The sequence below is a fragment of the Zootoca vivipara genome, chromosome 7 (genome assembly GCF_963506605.1).
Source record: "Zootoca vivipara chromosome 7, rZooViv1.1, whole genome shotgun sequence".
In the NCBI taxonomy this organism is placed as follows: Eukaryota; Metazoa; Chordata; class Lepidosauria; order Squamata; family Lacertidae; genus Zootoca; species Zootoca vivipara.
Genome location: NC_083282.1, coordinates 60119923 through 60141816, shown reverse-complemented (window position 1 = coordinate 60141816; position 21894 = coordinate 60119923). Strand labels below are relative to the sequence as shown.

At 43.6% G+C, this 21894-nt stretch overlaps 1 protein-coding gene across 3 annotated transcripts in view; it reads left to right on the top strand.

The window, feature by feature from the left end:
- KCND3 (potassium voltage-gated channel subfamily D member 3) overlaps window positions 1-21894 on the top strand; it is a 270870-nt gene that overhangs the window by 240843 nt on the left and 8133 nt on the right. For all 3 annotated transcript variants that reach the window (XM_035122268.2, XM_060277148.1, XM_060277149.1), the window contains exons 5-7: window positions 11075-11167; window positions 14141-14197; window positions 18951-19198. In XM_035122268.2, the coding sequence (XP_034978159.1) occupies window positions 11075-11167; window positions 14141-14197; window positions 18951-19198 (398 nt within the window). The remainder of the gene's footprint in view (window positions 1-11074; window positions 11168-14140; window positions 14198-18950; window positions 19199-21894) is intronic.

The following is a 21894-nucleotide window of genomic DNA, read 5'->3' as shown; positions in this document are numbered from 1 at the left end:
TTGAAAGCCTGAAATCTCTAGACCTTCTCTCCAGTCCACCACCCCTTTCTGAAGTTTGGCACCTGCTTTGTTTAAATAATAATAATAATAATAATAATAATAATAATAATAATAATAATAATAATAATTTATTTATACCCCGCCCTCTGGGCGGCTTCCAACAAAATATTAAAATACAGAAATCCATCAAACATTAAAAGCTTCCCTAAACAGGGAATTAAATCTGCCTTGACTTAGAACACTTTTTTCCCCTCCTTTTTAGTATTCCAAAGTTTTGTTTTGCTAGCTCAGCTTCACTTGAGGTAACTGGCCATTTTAAAATTACAGAAATCTAAACAATGCAGTGTACTGTGATCAAAACAATCACAAATCCTGCAGGGGCATTTTGAAGACTTCAAAAAATAATTGTGACATGAGTTTTTGTCACTTGCATGCCTTTTAACAGAAATAATCTTAAAGATGGTAGGCTAATAAGGAAAATGTAGCAGCAGCTTTCCCAATCTCTGCAGGTGAGGAAAAGTTCGCCTGCTAAATTTTGGTGTGGTTTGTTCCACAGCTGCTAAAGACACACAAGGGAGCCTGCCAGGAAGTATGGGGTGCCTTGGAGAGAGAGAGGTAGATTAATTCCATCCCAGACTCAAACACTGACCAGCTAGGATTGTTCTTTTCACTAGAATGGCCATCCTTTGTTTACTTTTCTTTACAGAACATCCTGATTGCCACATCTGTGTTGCCCTCCTACATTTTTGCAGACCTGGTCTGCGAGAATTTTGTTGCTGTAATAAAACACAATTGCACAGCCAGCTTGTAAAATGCTTTTGAGGCTTTTAAAGGTTCCTGCACTTTTAATTAAACGTTGCTTGTTTGCAAGCCTAGCCTTTTTTGTTGCTGCCCAGTGAGCATGGGTGAGGGGAGGAACAGACTATTGACTGCATTTTCAGAAGCCTCTCTTACATTACAATTACACACACACACACACACACAGGGCTGTGCCCCTGCTCTCATTGTTTGCCAACCCCAATATGGTAGCCATCACTATAAGCAAATACACAGTTGTACTTCCCTTGTATTAATACATACAGTGAGGGGGGGGGTGTTTGAGGAGGGGGGAGGAGGTAAGATTTGCTCAGCCTTGCAATCGACCATATCTGGCCCTGATTCTGTTGATACCAATTTTTCATTCTCTAGCAGGCAACTGCCTTCTTTCCTGCTAGATTCAGGTGGCAGTGACACCCACTGGAAGCAGTATTAAATGTTGCATTTACTGTTCCTAAAATACATCCCAGAAACAGAGATTGGTAGCAAAACACGGCAAACCCTTTGAACACAGCACAGTATTGTCGTGACTTGGCTCAGGCTCCGAGTGCCAGCTCAGATGAGTTAATAAGATGTGATGATTTAGCAACACAGCCACAGAGAAGATGCTGCAGGAATCCTAAATCATGTCCAGGATTGCATAGTGTTTTAAAACAACATGGTATTTGCAAAAAAAAAAAAAGGCATGCAGAATTGACTGGATTCCCGCCCCTGCCCTGTTTTCTATATTGCTGCTCAATTTTTTTTGCTGCTAAATCACCTCCACTGAGAGGCCTTTACCAAAGAGATCAGTGTCTGTAACACAGAGTTGGACACAGCCTTCTAATTCTGTCAATAGTAATACATAAATAAATAAATTGGAGAATATGATACTTAATGCATTCTGACATTTGCAGATTATTTATATATTAACAATTGCAGAGCAGTAATTCATTATATCCTGCTCTTCTACTAACACATCTAACAGCATAGATCAGAAACAATAATCATAAAATACAGTAGCAGGAACATAAAAATAAATGTACTAATCATGGTTATGGTTCTTATAGCACTTCAAGTGTAGAAAGTGCTCTGCAGAACTTACTGAACAAAAGCATGGCTGTGTGTCGTTACAGGTTTTGCTTGCCCAAAGCGGCACTCAGAATGAGCAATATTGTGATTGGCTCTCAGTGAATCTGACAGTAGAACTCTGAGTTCATCTGGGTCAAGATCTTTAAAATATCATGGTGTTTCCACTTTGCTTACTGATACATATCATCCAGTAGTTCAGGTGATGGATATGTACCATAGTACAGTGTTTTTCAACCACTGTTCCGCGGCACACTAGTGTGCCGCGAGATGTTGCCTGGTGTGCCGTGGGACAAATTGAAAAATTACTTTATATATAGTCAATATAGGCACAGAGTTAATTTTTTTAACATTTTCTAATGGTGGTGTGCCTCGTGATTTTTTTCATGAAACAAGTGTGCCTTTGCCCAAAAAAGGTTGAAAAACACTGCCATAGTAGATGGTGTTGGAAACAGGGAAACTAATCATTTGACACTTATGAAAAGGCTTTTTTGTTTTATTTTTGAGAGGCTTAACTAAGAAAGCTTAAGCAACAAAAATAAGAAACAAGTTTGCAAATTTGCTGAACCACAGAGCAACTTCTGTGTTGTCCTCTTTTTCATGTTCTCAAAAGCTGCTGCTCGCAGAGGGTAATGAAAATGTAACTAAGTTCGTAAGATGGTTCGCTGTACCTTTTTTATATCTGCACCCCTCCATCCATCCATCCTCCTTGTCAAGGGTTCTCCACTTCATCCCTCCTCCTACCTGCTTTCCAGCCCTCACCCCCATCCCCAACGGTTCACTGGACTACTAGCTTTATGAAGCAAATCAGAGGAAGGCTGCAGGAGGGTCAGGGCAGCAATTATCTCTTAAAACTTCCCCTCTTTTCTTTAAACCCCAAAGGGCACTTCAGAGCTTCTGGAGCCCTGAACAGCAGCGGCGGAGAAAGGGGGTGCAATGGGGGCAGACCGCCCCGGGTGTCTTTGCTGAGGGGGTGACATTTGGCAGTCGTGGGCAGGTGGCATGCTGAATGTCCGCCATCGGTGGCTTGCTCCGCCCCCATGGGGGGCTCGCTCCACCCCGGCTGCAGGGTGCGCGCACCACTCCATGTACCCGAGCGGCTATCCCATGCCTGGAAGGGCACCCTCTTGCCTCCCCCTTGGGAGCACGCCCACCCTGGGCAGCATGGGCATATGCTCCACCACTGCTGAACAGAAGGGCTGCACAGAAGGGCAACGACTGGGATACGCCGCCACATTTTGCTTAATCCTGTACTGCAGCTAAAAGATGGTACCAAAACCAAAGGTTTGAGAGGCCAAGTCTATGTTTCCTGTCTTGTCTGGCTCTCAGAAATATTATGGAGCCAAATATGCATTGCAACACGGACTTCAGAAGACTGGTCGTGTTCCTGCATCTGCTAAGCTAAGGCTCTTGCATATGAAAGCTCGTGCCATAGTGAAGTGGTACCATGGGACTCTCTGCTGCATATGCAGCCAAAAGCCACTCATACCATGAAATGTAGCACACTTTGTCCTTTTCTCTCCCCCCCTCCCCCCGGTAGCTTGCAAATCTCTCTCCCCATTCTGAAATACAGTGTGTTGAACTGGAAGCAGCACACTGGATACGGTTTACTATTTGATGCCATGGCAACATGTCTTGGACTGTTCCTTTGCACTGAAATGGGCAAACAGAGAATGAGGATTTTTTTTGGCAGAGCTAGACTGTCTTGGTATCCTGGCTCAGCCTCTAAATATTCTTCAGGGCTTCTTCTTTTCAGCAAAGAATGATTTTTCTGCTAATGAAGAGGCTGGCTTAAGATGCCTACAGCAACCTGAGACACATCCTCTGCTCAAATGCACTCTTGAAATTCACAGCCACGCTTCTCTGAGCACTTGTGTAATACTAGTGCTTAGGCTGTCTTCTCCCATTAATCACTGAAGGAACCGATTGGAGTTGGTTGACATTAGCCGTGTTGTTTTTTGAAGTTCAGAAATGTTGAGGCTGAAAGCATTACATGATTAATCATTACAGTAAATCAATTATTCCCTTAATTGCAAGTTACAGAGTAGATTGTTTGCTGGATCTTAATTAGAACCCTTCCCTCTAAAGATGAGCTCCATTCTGAAGACATTGCTATGAACAACCTGCTTACATTTCTGAATCAGTCAAGAGGAGCCTGCATTACACATCTCCCATGATGAGACACGGTGGATATTGTTCTTATTTTGAAAACTAATAGCCTCCCAGTTTTAAAACAGGAGCTGATAACTAAGTAGTAAAGATTCCTCTCCTAACTCTGGTTTTTGTTTTCTAAGTCTTGCTCAACAAATGTAGCATTCCTGCTGTGGAATCCTGCTGGGAAACCCGGCCAGATGGGTGGGGTATAAATAATAAATTATTATTATTATTATTATTATTATTATTATTATTATTATTATTATTCTGGGTAGATTAAGGGTAGCACTTGCTTTTCCTATTTGCTCTTCTCTTAATCTGTTATGCAAGTTAATTTTAGTCCTATGGGCATTCCATAAGCTTCTTAGGCATGTGTGATGGAGATTCCTAAATACTGGGCCTAACAGATTTTGGGTTGTGGAGTGTCTTCTTACTGTTAAAATTATACAACACTGAGGACATGTATCTTTATTTCGAAAGAAATTTCAGCTGGCAGAATCCAATTTATTGAGTTATTTATTTGGTGTTCTTATATATCACCTTTTTGGTCAAGGACTACCTCAGTGTCTTTTACATCAAAACAAATGGATGAATAAGGTTGTTGTTGTTTTAGGGGGAATACAGTTCAAAACCATCAGTGAAGCAATCGGTATAAAATGCAAGACTGGAAACTGAAAAATTATAATAAACTAAGCATGGCCTGCAAAGCATTAGGAAAACGAGTGAGTTTTCCCCATGCACTAGAAGCCCATCAATGTCATGGCCATCCACACCTCCAAGAGGAGGGAGTTGTTCAGCTGGGGCACCACCACAAAGAAAGCCCTGCTCCTAGTTCCCACACAACAGGCTGATGGGACCAGAAGCAGCCCCCGCTCTGCCCACCCAATCTCAGGGCTCAGGCTGGTTGATATAGTAAGAAGCACTGTGACAAATACCTAACTCCCATACTGGTGTGTGTGTGTGTGTGTGTGTGTGTGTGTGTGTGTGTGTGTGTGTGTGTATGAGTGTGCATGCATGCAAGTGTAAGGGATGGGGTGGATACTTATTTGTACAGTGGTGGTATGAATAGCAGGTAACAAACCACTGTTTCGTTTGACATCATGTATGCTGTCCAGCAAAAGGGACGCGTGTGGCACTGTGGTCTAAACTCCTGAGCCTCTTGGGCTTGCTGATCAGAAGGTCGGCGGTTCGAATCCCCATGACAGGGTGAGCTCCCATTTGCTCGGTCCCTGCTCCTGCCAGCCTAGCAGTTCAAAAGCACATCAAAGTGCAAGTAGATAAATAGGTACCACTACAGCTGGAAGGTAAATGGCGTTTCTGTGCACTGCTCTGGTTCGCCAGAAGCGGCTTAGTCCTGCTGGCCACATGACCTGGAAGCTGTACACCAGCTCCCTCGGCCAGTAAAGCGAGATGAGCGCCGCAACCCCAGAGTTGTCCGTGACTGGACCTAACGGTCAGGGGTCCTTTACCTTTACCTTTTATGCTGTCCAGCAACTGAATTTCATTTTATTTTACTGCTTTGTTACAAGGGTGCAGAGCTGGAAGAAAGCCAAATATCAACAGAGACCAAAACTCAAACACTGTTTCTCAACAATGTTAGCCAAGATTTCCAGCTTGTGTGTGGTTGACTACAAGTGTCCATTACATGAACATGCAACAATCTACATGTCTGAAGGAATACCGTGTTTCTCATATTATAAGACACGTCTTATATTTATTTTTTCCTCAAAAAAACACACTATGGCTTATTTTCAAGGGATGTCTTATTTTTTTCCTCCTCCTCCTGCCGCGGCCAGCATTGCTACTGCGCCTATCACTATGTCTTATTTTTGGGGTATGGCTTATATTCCTTGAATGCTTAAAAATCCTGCTATGGCTTATTTTATGGGGATGCCTTAAAATATGAGAAACAGGGTATTACACATTGTAATCTATGTCTAGTAGTCATGCAGTATCCAACATGGAAGCAACTTTTGTGCTGGAATTTTGGGATGTGTGACATGGCCCTTAGAAATCTGAAAAGGCAGCATTGAAGGCCCAGCCAAGGGATGGGGCCAGCCTCGCCAGTTTATAGCCCTTGCTGCAGTCCCTGAGGGAACTAACACCATTCTCTGTTCCCAGTCTTTTGATGTTGAAGCACAAAATCAGTGTTTGCTCCTTGTGGCTCTACCATCAATTCCATTGGATGACCTTGTAAAAGTACATTCTGGAAATAATGACTCACTCCTTATGGTTGTTTGGAGATTTATGTAGTCCAAGGTGAGATTGCTAAGCATGCTTTTTAAATGCTATATAAACTGCAATATAGAAAAGATTTTGAAGTTGCATGCCAATGCAATAAAAGCAATCTATAGTGGCATCGTAATAATGGTAATGATATATATTTTTCTAAGAATCTGTAGGCAACACTGGAAAGGGATTCCCTAAAACATCTTGTAGAACATCAACCTAAGTTTAAGGAGCTCCTTTGAATGCCTAATTGACATTTTAATGGGTCTAATGGTGTTTGAAAATCCCAACCACTCAACACAAAAAATAAATTGATGGAAGTGATCACAGAAGACATGCTGTGAAATTGAGGTGGAGTTCAGGGTCAGGGAGTTTAAATTAAACAATCGCACGCGCACACACACACACACAATCCTTAGCCATGTAGTTTCTAGAGCTGCTGCCACTAAAAAGGGGGAATGAAAGAATCCTATTTTCAGTGTATCAAAAAGACCTCACAGCCTGCATCTAGTTAGCTCCTTCCTCTCCAATTCTGGGCAAACCTTGTCCTTGAATCAAAAGGTAAGTGATGCACACAGCCCATTCACAAAATCTGGGGCTTTGTAATATACACAAAAGCCTATCAGGCAGAGCCTGACATAACAGATACTTTTTAAAATAGGTGATGTCCTTATTAGGAGAACAGTTTGATGAGGCCGGGAAAATAGGTCGCCCATGGTAGGCCAGCTGATCTGTTTTACTGCGCTTAAACAAGCGAGTGAAAATGTCTGTATTTTTCAAGTTTCAGTTACAATGTGTGAAGATGACAAAATATTCATTTGCCATAGTTACACATTTTAAAACCTGACCCAATGCTTTGTTCCTAGGTATTTTAAGAAGCTCCCAAACAGCATAGCTATGCCACTCAAGGGGCTCTTTTGGGGTGGGGTGGGGGGGTAATGCAGGCGTGGAAAAAGAAGTGAGGTAACCTGCAAGGAAAGTGACATGACTCAAGCAGTGGAGCACTTTTCAGGATGGACCATGGCGCACTGATGCAGTGCATGCTTTTCTTGTCAAACAGGGGTCACCAATGCAATGCACAGGCACCATAGAAGCCACAAAAGCCTTTAATGACCCTAGGCTTATTGGTGGATCTTACGCCGATCCTCCTGCAGCGGACACCCTGCAAGACTGTGCAGCCCAGTGCACTGGTTCAGGAACAGAACTTCAGGAACAGTAACTTGAGTTCCAGTTGCTTTTATTATATACAGCAGAGCAAAACCAAAAGCAAAGTATTTACAAGTTACCATACACAGCTCTCTCATCTAACACACACCAACTATCTCCAGACTCTCTCAAAACTCCCCAACAACAAACTTGCAGTATCATGCTGCTTATCAGGGAACTTTCATCCAATCACAGCCTGTTGCTAGGCTTCTAGGTTGCTGGGCAAACTTTAGTCACGTAGTCCAGCCAATTTGGCTGCTTGTCATCTTCCTAATTGCTTCTCGAAAGCTGCCTTACTTTCTCAAAGTTTAACAAGGCTTTCATTTTTTTTTAAAAAAATGTAAGTTTCTAGTCCTCCTAGAAATAAAATGATCAAGGAAGACAGGTGCCAGGGACTGGCTGGACACTGAGGAGTGGGCACTGGGAGAAGAGAGGTTGGAGACTGACTTGGAGGAAGGGATCAGTGATCTGGGGGAGCCTGTAACAGCCAGGGGATGAGAGTCAGAGGCAGGAGAACAGGTGTAGGAGGAGTTAGAGGTGGGTCAAGCTGGTGTAAAGTCAAGGGCTGTCATTCCTTCTACTCCTGCCTCACCTCTCCTGTTCCACTGTCCCCCAGGACCAAAAGAGGATTGAAGCGGGAGGAGCAGAAACAGGTTACACATAGGCATAGTCTTTGCCTGCTTGCAGAAAACTCAGGTGGGAGAGCTGAGGTTGGGGTGGGCCCTCTCTGTTGCTGCAACTGCCTCATCGGGTACACACGTAGGAGCAGCTGAGAGGTGTAGGACTGATGGACATGCCTTTTCCAAACTTGCAAGTATACTTTTGACAATAAAGAGCCAATTCCTCACTCTGGACATCCCTTACCTGATGGCCCCATGACAGATAGGTGCTGCAGAGCAGCAACAGCTGAAATGCATGTGCACCTTGGACCTGTGGACCTACCCGTCTTAGAAAGGCATCTCCAGGGTCCTAGACAGGCACACCCAAGAAACTAATAAGCAAAAAGAAAGCAGCTGAAAAATTCATTTAGAGTAGCTTTAGAGTGGCTGTTTGGACACAGCAGTCTACAGTAAACTGTAATAGAATGCCAATGATATGACATTGCCGCTGAGTGCTGGGACAATGTCAAAAGGCCCACTAGCTGGGGAAAGAATACATTTCAGTCCACTGCAATGATGGAACAATAGCTGTAATTAGGTACCTGGAAAAGGCTTCTGTTTCCTTTTGGAAAAGATGAATGCTGCTCTCTCACGGTGAGGCAGGTGTGAAAATGTCTTGCGAAGAAATATTGGCTCTGCATAAGTGCTGATTATTAATAAGCTATATAACTACTCATCTGCAGCTCTTCACCTTTAGCGTGGGCTGAGATTCCAGTTATTTCAAGTAGATGAAGTCGCTTGTCATCCATAACAGTGCTGGGGATCCCACACACCTTGTGTGTACATCTCAGATTAACAAGGGACACAGAAACTCTGGCTTGTTGGCAGAGCTGTGTGGCAAATGAGGACCAGTAACTCTTTCTGCAAGTATCCTCTGCTTTCCGTAAATTACAGCGCTTCTGTGTAGAAAAGAATAGTTGATGTGGAGATTTTTCCATTCTCTTTGCATGAATCAACCACTTCTCGTTTCCTTTCCCACCCCACTGCAAACCATGCAACATGGATTAAACAGTTTGTTTTATTTACATGTTGTAAATAAGAAGGCAGAGAGCTAGCCTAATGGCATATGCAAAGCCAAATAAGTGGTGTACTTAGGGAATTTTAGACTCTGGACTGAATGGCTTTACAGGGGAGCCCACTCAAGAAGTGAGTATGCATTATTTCAAAGTGTAATAAACCAGTACTTTGGGGGACCCTCTGCTTCTTCTGCCCTGAGGTCACCACTAACCCATGTAGTAGCTTTGGATAATTATATTGTTGGGGGGGGGGTGCACGTGGCTCATTCTCCTCTGTAACATGGCAAGTGATCATGGGGCGCACCTTTTGACATGTCTTGGAAGCCAAAAAAGGAGAGACAAAGCCTTGAAATGATGCTCAAATGATTATTATTTTTTACATGTGCAATATATACAATGCATGTTGGTGTACCATATTCTTCCATTTATTGTACCAACTCACTGTAAAAACCACACTCTATTCCCTCCCCCAGCTTAGGCGGTGAGAGGGACAGCGCTTTTTGCCCCCAGCCCCCTGACCAGAGAGTGAACCATGGAGGTCAGCTGCAAAACATTTTAGCTGTTTTGGCAAGGAGGTGGGCTGCATTTGGCTTCTAGTTGCTGCCTCCATTCAGTTCTGCTGATTCTTGGGGTGCACGCACCTGCCCACCTATCGGAGCCAGTGTAGGAAATGTTCTGGTTGCCATTTAATTATGGCCATGTAGGATTTTCTTCCTGGAGGTCCTGATTGGCCTTGGACATGGCAAGCTTTTTGCCTACTTCACCCTGGCTTAGTTTTGGTACGTTAAATGGTAGGTTCACCACATTTCCAGCATGCGGTTGAGTTATTTGGGAGTGATGAGCACTTTGAGGCACCTTCTAGAAGATGAAGGGGTCCTTCCTCATACCTGCCCACCAATGTCTCATGGCTGGAGAACAGGGGCGGGACAGAGCCTTGCTTGATGACTGGCCTGCTCAACCACTCAATGCCACATGGCTGGAGGGGGCATGAGAAGGTCAGAATTCCCTTGGCACAGGGCATTAACTGACATCCAGAGGCAAGTGAGTTTACGCAAAAATCCAAGAATCGGGTTACAGGTTCCTATGCCTCGGATTCATAGGAGGCCACACAGTTTTGACCAGGCACCTCCAAACTCGGCCCTCCAGATGTTTTGGGACTACAATTCCCATCATCCGGACCACTGGTCCTGTTAGCTAGGGATGATGGGGGTTGTAGTCCCAAAACATCTGGACGGCCGAGTTTGGGGGTGCCTGGTTTTGACCTTGTTAGAATACCGTAGCAGTGTTACCTGTTTGCAGATTCCAAAACTTCATGTTTGTTCCCATGTTAAGAGGTGGGTGTGCAAATTAATACTGATTCTTGCCCTCAAGAAGGTGATACAGGAACATAGGAAGCTGCCTTATACTGAGTCTGGCGACTGGGCCATCTAGCTCAGCAGTGTCCATGCTGACTGGCAGCAGCTCTCCAGGGTTTGAGGCAGGGAATCTGTCCCAACCCTACCTGGAGATGCTAGGGGTTGATCACGAGACCTTCTACATGCAAGGCAGATGCCCCACCACTGAGCTATGGCCCCGCCCCTGCCAAAATGTGTTGGCCACATTTCATCACAAATAAATTTGTTGAGCATCAATCAGTTCAAGGCCCCCACCACCATCACCAACTTTCTCTTTTTCTCTCACTTTCTCTGGCTTACAGTCCACTTGGTACTGCTCTTCTCCATTTTTGGTTCAGCAACATGGCTTGGGCCAGAACTGGGTGAAAGGATTAGGGCCTCTTCTCACACTGCAATTTAACAAGGTGGGGGCGCTTTTTCGCATCTTTTTTCCTCGCTCATCTTTTCCATTCTGCATTTTCAGATGCAGACCTGATTGCCTTTTTCCTCTGTGCCAGCGGTCTCATTGCAAATGCCTTTTCTCTCTGTTTAGGGATCTATGAAAGATGAACACAACATCAGCAAAACCACTTCTATAATTGAAAGTCAGCACCACCACCTACTGCACTGCTTGGAAAAAACAACTGTAAGTAGCAACAGGAAGCCTTCTAACTTTGAATCATCTCACGCTCTTGGGGGTGATTTCAATTGAAGAAGATGCAGGGATACTACAAAGTAAACAACACAAATACATAGATTTATGTTCCCTGGGAGACATAAAAATATGTTATTAACAGTTGATGGGATGTGCTAAATATTTTATACACGCCTTAGTTCCAGCACCAGGTTTTTTGTTTTTGTTTTTAAAGTGTTGCACCAAGCAACACAACAGGTAGTTTCTCTCAGGACTCAACATGTCTTTTTGCTTTGTTGACCTTCAGACGCTTTCCTTTTAAAAAGCACCAAAGTCTGGTGCCTAGCAGAATATTGCCACTGAGAATTAAAGGCAGAGAGATTCAGGGTTTGTCCTTACTAAAAGTTGGATTTGGCTCGGTGCCAACTTGAGATGCCTGCCGTGCAAGTTGTTGGATTATACCCAGTAATCAAAGCAGCATGGCATACTCCAAACCGAAAGCTGCACTGCTCAGAAGATGGGCAAAAGCCTCCATTTCAACTACTACATACTGCAATGAAAAGTGCATCCTCATTAGTATCATATTGCTCACCTGGGCTACACTCAGTTGGCTAGATGAGTCATTTGATGAGCCTCACAAGGCACATCCCCATTCAGTTGTTACACGTGGCTACTTGGCCACAACTAAAGCTGCATTGGGACCCGTGTCTGTGTTGTCTTTACCCCTTCAACACAACTTCTTCAAAACATTAGATTATTATCTATCTCCAGCTGCCTGTGCCTCTGTTTCTGCAGTGCAGCAGCAGACCACCCTAAACACAGGCAGCATATGTGAGAAAAGCAGGTACCTTTTCCCATAGGGAAACTCAAAGGGTGGGTGCAAAATGCACAGCCCATGTTGATCTTGCTGTCATTCCTGCCAGCTGTAGGAGCAGGTAGAAGGCACCACATCCAGAGGCATGGCACATATGGACTGCAGAGACTAATGTGTTGCATGAGCATGTTCAATGCCCCCCCCCCAAGAAATAAGCACTATCAATATGCCTTGGGTAGTATCTCCATGATGAGATATTTATTCATAAACAAGCATCACTGTGCATTTGTGTCATATTCATTTGAGAAAGGCGGCGGCGGGGGGGGGGGGATAAGGCTAAAGGATGAAGTTTGCTATCCCTGCTATCAAAGGGATAAACAGAGATCCAGTTTGGTACGGGAGTAAACAGAGTGTTGGAAGCAGAGTGAAGAGATCTCAGTTCAAATTCTCCCACAGCCACAAATCTTGCTGGGTGGCCTTACACAAATGACCTACCTCACAGGGTCATTGTGAAATATTTATGTATGCTTACCTTGGACACTATAGAGGAAATCAGGGGGTGGAACAGTGATGAAGAAATAGGAGCACTGTTTATGCAAATGCTACAAATGTGTGTAGAATCAACATGGGGAAAGGGGCACAATAAACTGATATATTATTCAATTTATATTGCCTCCTTCTTTCCAATGGAGCCTAGGGCAGCAAACAAGTGACAAAATAATTTAAACAATTCCAATACAGACGCAGACTGGGAAATCTCAGTATTGCAATTTAAAAGGCTTGTTAAAAGAGGAAAATCTTAGGCACCAAAAGTCAAGAGATGGTGCCTGCCTATTATTTAAAAGGAGGAAATTCCAAATTGCAGACGTCGCAGCACTTAATGCCCAATTCCTGCATTATCCAACCTCTTCAACTTGGGCATCGATTGGGTCATGTAAATACATAAGCTCTGTTCAGAGGGCACAAACCACTCCTGTCCCCTGCATTGATTCGACATATATTTGTTGCCTGAAAAGAACATTGGCCTCAACAATGATGTGAAACTACTGAAGGGATTGCCATTGGGTTAATTTTAATATAATAATAAACAGAGGAGGAGGAAACAGGAAAAAGAGTTTCTAATGCCTTTAAAGCCGATTAGTTAAAGAAGTGATTTATGATCAAGATATATATGAACTAAGCTGATAGTTAATATAACCAATTATTTCCCATCTATCCTCCAAACTGACATCCTAATGGAAATATGTATAATGCTTTGTCAAAAATTGGGGGTGGGGGTGGGGGTTGGAATCAGATGTGGCTCATTGCAACTTTGATCAGTGATAAATGGCTATTTGGTTATAGGAAGGGGTATGCTACTGACCTAAACCATCCATCATTTTCAACACAGAAGTTGTCATCCACGGACTGACATGCAGCATGTTTGGTGTATGTTTTTCAGTGCACCCATCACAACAGTTCAGTCAGCATTTGTGCTGAAAATGCATGTCTTTCCATCATACTTACTTAATCAATCAATATCAATCAATCAAGAAAGCATTGCACTAACAAAAGAAATTGTTGTGATAATTTATGGATTGTTGAAACACCAGTGTCATTCTACAATGGTACAAAGTTGTCAGTGGAATGAGGAATGACCTACACATAAAAGAGTTTTACCAACAGTTTTGAAAGGGTAATTCACCTTTTCCTCAAACCAGAAATCAGATTCTTTGTATCACCCACGCCCGTTGAAATTTAGTGTCATTCTAAGCTGTGGTTAATTATCTCCAAATTCAGGCAATTGCTCAAAACAAAACCTGCAAAATAAACAAAGATAAAACAAAGAAATAAATTCAAGAGCCATACCCCTTATTCTGCATCACAATACATCCCATATTTTCTTCAGCAGCACTTTTTACTCTAATTCAGCTCTATGACTTTTAGTTGCTCAGGTGCTGCCATCTGGGGGTGCTTCAGATAAATGGCTTATAATATTTTATTCTGGCCCACTTTGCTCTCAAAGGAAGCCAAAGCATCTTATTGGTGTAATGGGAAATATGTTAAAGGAAATGGTCTTATTGCCCATTCAAACTTGAGTGATGCCACGTGGAATGCTGGGAGTTGATTTTGGAATGCTGGGATGGACAATCAATGGTGTTTTTATCTTTTGTTGACATGTTGTCCTGTAGGGATTGTCCTATCTTGGGGATGATCCCCTGTTATCTGTACGAACTTCCACCTTCAAGGTATTTCCTTCTTAATTCAATCCATTTGCTGCAGTCTCTGTGCCATGTCTTGAGTGCTGTTTCCTTCCTTGTTGTTGATCCCGTTTTTAGCAGTTTGTGCATGCTGGTGCTCTTTTGCTCTCTGGTGGCTTCGAGTGTTATTAAGACTGTCCAATGGAAAACAGCTTTATCTGTTGTTATTTTCACCCTTTCTAGCTCAAAAAAGGAATATGCTATATATGAATGTTAAGTTATCTGCCCTGTGTGGTTGTGGCAGTTGTGTGTGTTCTGAGGTTTTATCCTTTCTCGCTCCTATGTTAAGTACAAGACACCACTCATATCTCCCCTGTTTTGTGCGATGTATACAGTATTTCCCTGATCTGGCTAAAATTGCTATTCTAGGTTACACTACATTTCTAGAGTATTCTTCATGCATTATGGGAGTAGCATGGAAAGTGCTGTCAAAATGTTCAAAAGCCTGGTGCCTCGTGGGTGCTGCCAATCACTGTCCCACAGGATTATCTCCTTTGATCTTGGCCAGGTGACGAGTACATGGGAAGACTTGTTGGCATGACCCTACCCATATACTAACAGGCTTTTAAAGATTATGATAGCCCCAAAATAATCATTTTACAGGAGGTAAAAATGAAGGGCACCTCTTTCCTGGAATTGGAGTTCTAGGTGGAAGCTTTCTCACAAGTTGTCTTCCTACCTGAAAGCACAGAATGACAGCTCTGTGCTATTCAGCTGGGTTGATTATAAAATATCGGCATCACCTTTCTCCTAACCATGTCCTTCTCCCTAACATTTGCCACACTAACCGCAAACCTGCTTTGCTCAGGTCTATCTCAGCTTCATAATGTTAAATCAGGAAGGTCATGATATAATCAAGATACTTATGCTCCTGCCAGACAGCTAACAGGTCTTTGTCCTTCTGTGGTAAACTACAAGCAGAATTGCACATGGCTTTCTGCACTACTGGGATTATTGAGATCCTTCAATGTGTACATCCTATGTTCCTTCTACACCAGTGGACATGGCATAGCTGCTGTGGGTAAGGCCATCTGAAGCTCAGCACACATTCGGTATAACTTTGTGGTGGGTATCATTTTATGACTCTTAATGATTGATTTATTATGCACATTGAAATTATCAGTAAAACGTTTTTCCAATTGTTTTTCCCTCTTGAGAGATATAGCGGTGTAAGCACCATAATGTTAAATTTTGTATAATGGTGGAGTCCCTAAGATGATTGGATGTCATATGGTAACCTCCTTCCGGCAACTCCTGCTGTCTAGCTGGTGCCAAATGTATTGCTCTGCTTTCCTTTGGACACCAGGGGGTCCAAGGAAGGGGTCTTGTTCTCTGGGCAACCCAGGATATCCATGCACACTGCCCAGGCTTGCACTTCAAGGAGTTGACTTTGGTTCTGCTAATGCAGCAAAAATAACATGGAAGGAAGCAGTGGCAATTTACTGGTCTCTGCAGCCACAGCAGGCGCTGTGATTCTCCAGCAGTTTGACTTCACCCCCTGGAAATGTACTCCATTGTATCTCAAGACAGATGGATGCCAACAACAACAACGTTGTAGGACCATAATACTTTACAAAAATAATGCAAATTTTAGGAAATCGTTTTTTTATTTTTTTAAAAAAAGGTTTTACCCTCTGCCATGGCTAATGGTTGTAACCACAACATTATAGCATTATTGGGGGGGGGGGTTTCCACAAGAAAAAACATACTACAGTCAGAAAAGTGTTTTAGTGATATTTAAATGATTGGTTTAAGAAACAAAAGTTCTGACCACATCTTAAAATGTGCCCATCACAAATGTTATGTGTGCTGAGCTGTGATTAAGTTCACTTTCCTGATATCTCGCTGCCTACGTAAAAACCGTGCCTGTTGAAAAATATGGCACATTAGGCAGCTATGCCTGTGGAGGTTGTGTTCTGAATAAAGATGGACTTTCTTCAGTCTGAGAAAGATGGACGAACCACAGGGAAATTCATGATGAGAATAATTGGATAATGGTATTGTGTGGATAACAATATTGTGTGGGGCACGGGTGGTGCTGTGGGTTAAACCACTGAGCCTAGGGCTTGCCGATCAGAAGGTCGGCAGTTCGAATACCCACGACGGGGTGAGCTCCTGCTGCTTGGCCCCAGCTCCTGCCAACCTAGCAGTTCGAAAGCACGTCAAAGTGCAAGCAGATAAATAGGTACCGCTACAGCGGGAAGATAAGCGACGTTTCCGTTTGCTGCTCTGGTTCGCCAGAAGTGGCTTTGTCATGCTGGCCACATGACCTGGAAGCTGTACGCTGGCTCCCTCAGCCAATAACACGAGATGAGCGCCGCAACCCCGGAGTCTGTCAGCACTGGACTTAATGGTCAGGGGTCCCTTTACCTTTACCTATTGAGTGGATTCCCCTAAAAAGTGAATGAGGGAAGCATGACAATTCTGCACTAAATGCCTATGGTTGTATCCAGTGTTCATAATGCTCAAAGTATACCTATTGAAATGAATGGACATGACTGAGGTCCACCAACGTCAAGGGATCTACTCTAAGTAAAAAATAATTGGCTACAGCGCCTAAAGTTGGGGTATGTCTGCATCAGCGTTGCTTGTTGCATTGCTTTTCATTTCAATTTGCTGCTAGGGGTACAACCTGCAAGCTAAAAAAAAAAAATCATGCAAAGGAGGTGGTTGGCATATGATGCACATTTGCCAGTTTGTATTCCACTTCTTGACCTTCTTGCTAGTCTTTGTCTTGCCCTTTATAGCTTATTAGACTGTTGTGGGTTAAACCACAGAGTCTAGGGCTTGCTGATCAGAAGGTCAGCGGTTTGAATCCCTGCAATGGGGTGAGCTCCCGTTGCTCGGTCCCAGCTCCTGCCCACCTAGCAGTTCGAAAGCACATCAAAGTGCAAGTAGATAAATAGGGACCGCTCCGGCGGGAAGGTAAATGACGTTTCCTTGTGCTGCTCTGGTTCACCAGAAGTAGCTTTGTCATGCTGGCCACATGACCCAGAAGCTGTCTGCGGACAAACGCCGGCTCCCTCGGCCTATAGAGCGAGATGAGCGCCGCAACCCCAGAGTTGGACACGACTGGACCTGATGGTCAGGGGCCCCTTTACCTTTACCTAGTCTCTTTTCTATAATGGTAAAATTGCACCATATGCCAACATTCCTCTCTACCTTATTTCATCTGCGAACTTCTTTTAGTAGAACCTAAACCCGAGTGCTTTGCAATCCTCGCTTGAGATTCCTCCTCCCCTATTTTGGGCAAATTGCATCAAATTTAGAGATGTGCATAAAGGTGAAAATATGCTGATTCTATGTTTATTCACATTTTAATAAACAATTCTCTGAGGAGTAAGTCCTTCTGTAGGAGTGGGGTGCTCAAAGATTATCTCCCAAACCCATAAGTGCCAGGAATGAAAATGAAGCGAATGAAATGTGACAAGAGTTTTAGTCTGGGAAAATGAGTGTAGTCCCACAAGTAATCTTCAAATATTTTCCACACATAGGTGCTTCGTCTTCTCTCAGACTTGAAAAAAGTTAGACACAACTCCATCCTCCAGCTCCAGAAACAAGATTAATGGGGGTGAGGGTGGGGATGGGGGTGGAAATAGCAATGAATCTTGGGTAATTGGGTGCATATTCACAAAAACTTCCTAATTTCTCGTCCAACAAGGTAAGAGAGCTTTCTTCAAATTGATTATGGACAGATTTATCATGAAACTTTTCACATGAAGTACTCTTAATTATTTTGGGTTGTATCCAAATGCTGGTCCTATTCAGAGCAGACCCAATGAGATTAATAGACTAACTTAGTTGGGTACAAGCTTTATATTAATTAATTAATTTCAGGGTTGTTTTTTTTAATCCTGCTCCACAACATTAATATCTGTAGACAACTTATAAGGCATAGGACACTGGAGGAAGATACAAATAGCAGTAGTTCTTAGAGGTGACAAGATCATGACCAGATGATCTTATACACCCTTGAGGAATTCAGCCATGCTAGATATGATCATCATGCCATTAGCCCTAGCACAGACACTCCTGTTGCTGAATACATTTTGGGAACTGAACAAAATCCCAAAGGTCTGTTTACAGGCTTATTCTTGAAGCATAGTAAACCCCAAACACATCCTAAAACTCAATCAATAGCAATATTGCAGACTCGGGTACTGCCAAGAGAAGGAAGTTCCACAGTCAAGGGGCAGCCCTCAAGTACATTTCTATTTGGGCTTCCTCATACAATTATGGCTGCAAAGTTAATGCATTGTGAAAAAAAGCTCTCTCAGCAAGTAGCTGGGTATGAACTGGTTGGATGAGAAAAGCACATATGTGTTCAAAAAGCAGGTTTCCTTGGGGAAATAAGCAGAAATCAAGCGCATTTCAGGTGTCACCTGGAGGACCACTGAGCAAATGCTTAAGTGTCTTCCACCTTCAGCTGCAATGGCGGCACTTCCTGTCAATGCCTGAGCAGAAAAAAATATGTTGGCTGTAGATATGGATGGATACAGCTGGATCACGTTTCCATCTGCAAGTATCTTTTTCAACATTACAGGAAGTGCCACCAGCCAAATGCTGAAGAGCCAAGTGGCTTCTCGAAAGAGAGTTACGTCATGGTTCCCAAAAGCACGACTGAAAAGAATAGGCAAAGGTCCTTGTTTGAAAGTTTGGTCACCCTCTGGGTGGTGGTGGCAGTGGTTGTTTAAAGTCATCTCGGGAAGTTCCTGACATTTGTCGACGTTCTCCCTGACAGAACCATGAGTTCATTGACGAGCAGATGTTTGAGCAGAACTGCCTGGAGAGCTCGATGCAGAATTACCCGTCCAGTCGCAGCCCCTCCCTTTCGAGCCACCAAGGCCTGAGCACCTCCTGCTGTTCCCGCCGCAGCAAGAAGACAACCCACCTCCCTAATTCCAGTGTGCCAGCGACCCGGCTGCGGAGCATGCAAGAACTCAGCACCATACACATCCAGTGCAGTGAGCAGCCCTCACTTACAACAAGGTACAGTAGGAGGAACTCCTTGGTCTAGGAAAGAGGGTTTGGGCAGACATGTCTCCGAGCCCAAGCAGGGACAAGTTCATTCAGGCAGTGTGTTGAGCTGGCCTCCAGGATGCTTTCCCCATGCCACAAGTCCAGCGGAGCGGAGCAGAAATGAAATTTAGTGCAAATTGGAAGACGTTTTTAAAATCGTCCATGAGGATTTGCATTGCGCATTTTCACATTCTACCGGTGGGGGTTACGGATACAGGAAATGAGTGTTTGGCACCTCCCTGCGGGGAGGTAGATGTCTCTACTCTCAGCATTACTGTATCATGGCAGTTGCTAGGAAGCAGATGGCTGGTAATGCTAGGATTAAGAATCTACAAATAACCATTTCCCCTAAGCAGTTTCAGGCACCATATAGTAAGCTTTTAAGTGGCTAACATGTGACACCCAGGCATCTGAATCTACCTTTCTTTGGTGATTTCCGCCATGGACATTCGTAAGGCCCATTCAACATGGCGAAACATCACAATTTTCTGCCTCCTGAAAAAACGTTCAGAAAGTGAGTCAGATGCGGAGAGTTGCCATCTGGAATCATATTAAGCATTACAAGGCTATTAAAAAAATACCAACAATTCACTGTGAAATAAACTCTTACATAGGCCAACATGTTGTTGTGTGAATCAGCCTACAGTCAGGGCAGCTTATGTCGAAAGCAAATGAGATCTAGTATAGTGTTTAAGGAGAAAGCAGTCAAGCCTACACTGCTGGAAGAGAAAGATAATTTTAACATATACTTGCCATTGCTGCATAATAAGCAGAAATGAGCAGCTGCAGATCTTATTGCCAGCGAGATGCTGTTCTGGGGGAAAAAATGATACCTGCTGATATTTTCCTGTTATGCAACTATTAAATGAAATGAGGTCTGTATATGGGTTAGGCAACTGTTCATATAGGAATAATCTGAAATATATATTGGTTTGATTGTAAATCATATGGTTGTGTTCAGCAGGAAATAGGTGATAACTGAAATTTCTTAATTCTTAAAAATTGAAGTGGCAAAAGAGAGTGCAGCAGTGTTGTGAGTGGGTCAATTTCTTCACCCCACGTTTAATTTGTGTATCTGCTTTAGGCTAAGGACATATAGGATAATATCAAACCGTTCTTTGCACTTTGTTAATGTGGCTCATACTATTTTCTAAGCATATTCTACCATCTGGACCCTCCCCAACCCAACATTGACATCTGCACAGCACACAGATCCCCCCTATTGGTTTTCTGCCTGAAGACCATTGAGTCAGGGTGTTAATTCAACACTGGTGCTAGAAAGTAGAATAGAATTAATAATTCTGTGGCCCCTCCTAAAACCACATACAAGTAGTGATGCTACCAGAATGCAAAATTAATCAATTCTCAAGTCAGATTTACTATGCTTGTGGTTTTCAAATGGATAATGAACCCTGACTTCAATCCAACAAACTGTTTTCATCATTCAAATGAGATTGATTGGAATTTCTACACCTGTGCAAGGGAGCATTCTTAGAATTTTTGCTGCAATATGAGGTGACCTGCCAGACCCTTTTCTGAACAAGACCAGAAATGTCCCTGGAAGTGCAATCACATAGCAATGTTTCCAGGTTCTGCATGAAAAGGGGGAGAAGATGGCTGTCCCATGTCATGATGTGGGGCCACCATCTTTTTTGTTCACAGACTATCTTGTATTATGCAAGTTTACATTCAAAATTACTTTGAAATCTTATAACAAAGAGAATTCAGAATTGCTAATGTTCATAACACAGTGAGCAAATCAGGAGTGGTCTGCAATATTTTGGTCTCACCTTTCTGCAAGGCAGCTGACACTGTAAAAGCCCACACCTAGTAACACAATAATAAAATTAATTTAAAGACAGTAATAACCTTATTTTATGAAGACTCTGGGAGGAACCTGTCCTGCCTCCAGCCATCCCCTCAAAGAGCAGATTCCTTTGGTCTGGGCAGCTGCCCTTGCACATTCAACACAGTGCAAGGTTAGCTGAATGCAAATGTGCGGAGTAGGAATTTATCCCAGATTGGCTCCAAATTATCCTTTATCTTTTATCTGCTCCATCAGGAGAATGGTAGTTAGCATTCACTGGTGATGGGAAGTTAGGTAATAGGATCCTGGCCACAACAGGCAGATCAGAGTGGGGAAAGACATGAGAGAGCAGTCACCTAGAGGCACTGAGACGGGGGAGACAGTGACGTAGGAAGGGGGAGTGCGGTGGGTGCAGTCCGCCCCCAGTGTCATCACTGAGGGGGGTGACAAAATGACAAAAATATGTTTTACAAAAAATAACTCCCGCCCCCACCACACGCCCTTTCCTACGCCACTGCAGGAGCACCCTCCCCTCGAGTGATTTCCAGTCCAGACACCAGAACCATTGTTGCCTCCAACTTTGCAGGCAGAGCACAACCTTTATGGCTAGTAGCCTTTGACAGCCCTCTCCTCCATGAATCTGCCTAATCCAGAAGCATAGCTAGGTGAGGCGGGAGGCACTGGGCGTCACACCGCGGGGCCTGCAGCCTGCCTGAGCCACGCCTCTCTCCTGAGGGGGAGGCAGCGGGCGGACTGCCTGCAAGCTGCGCACTGCTTTTTTGAGCAGTGCAGGGCTTGCGTCTGCCCACCACCTCAACTGCCCTACAGCTGAGGGGGAGGCTGCAGAGAGGCTCCACGC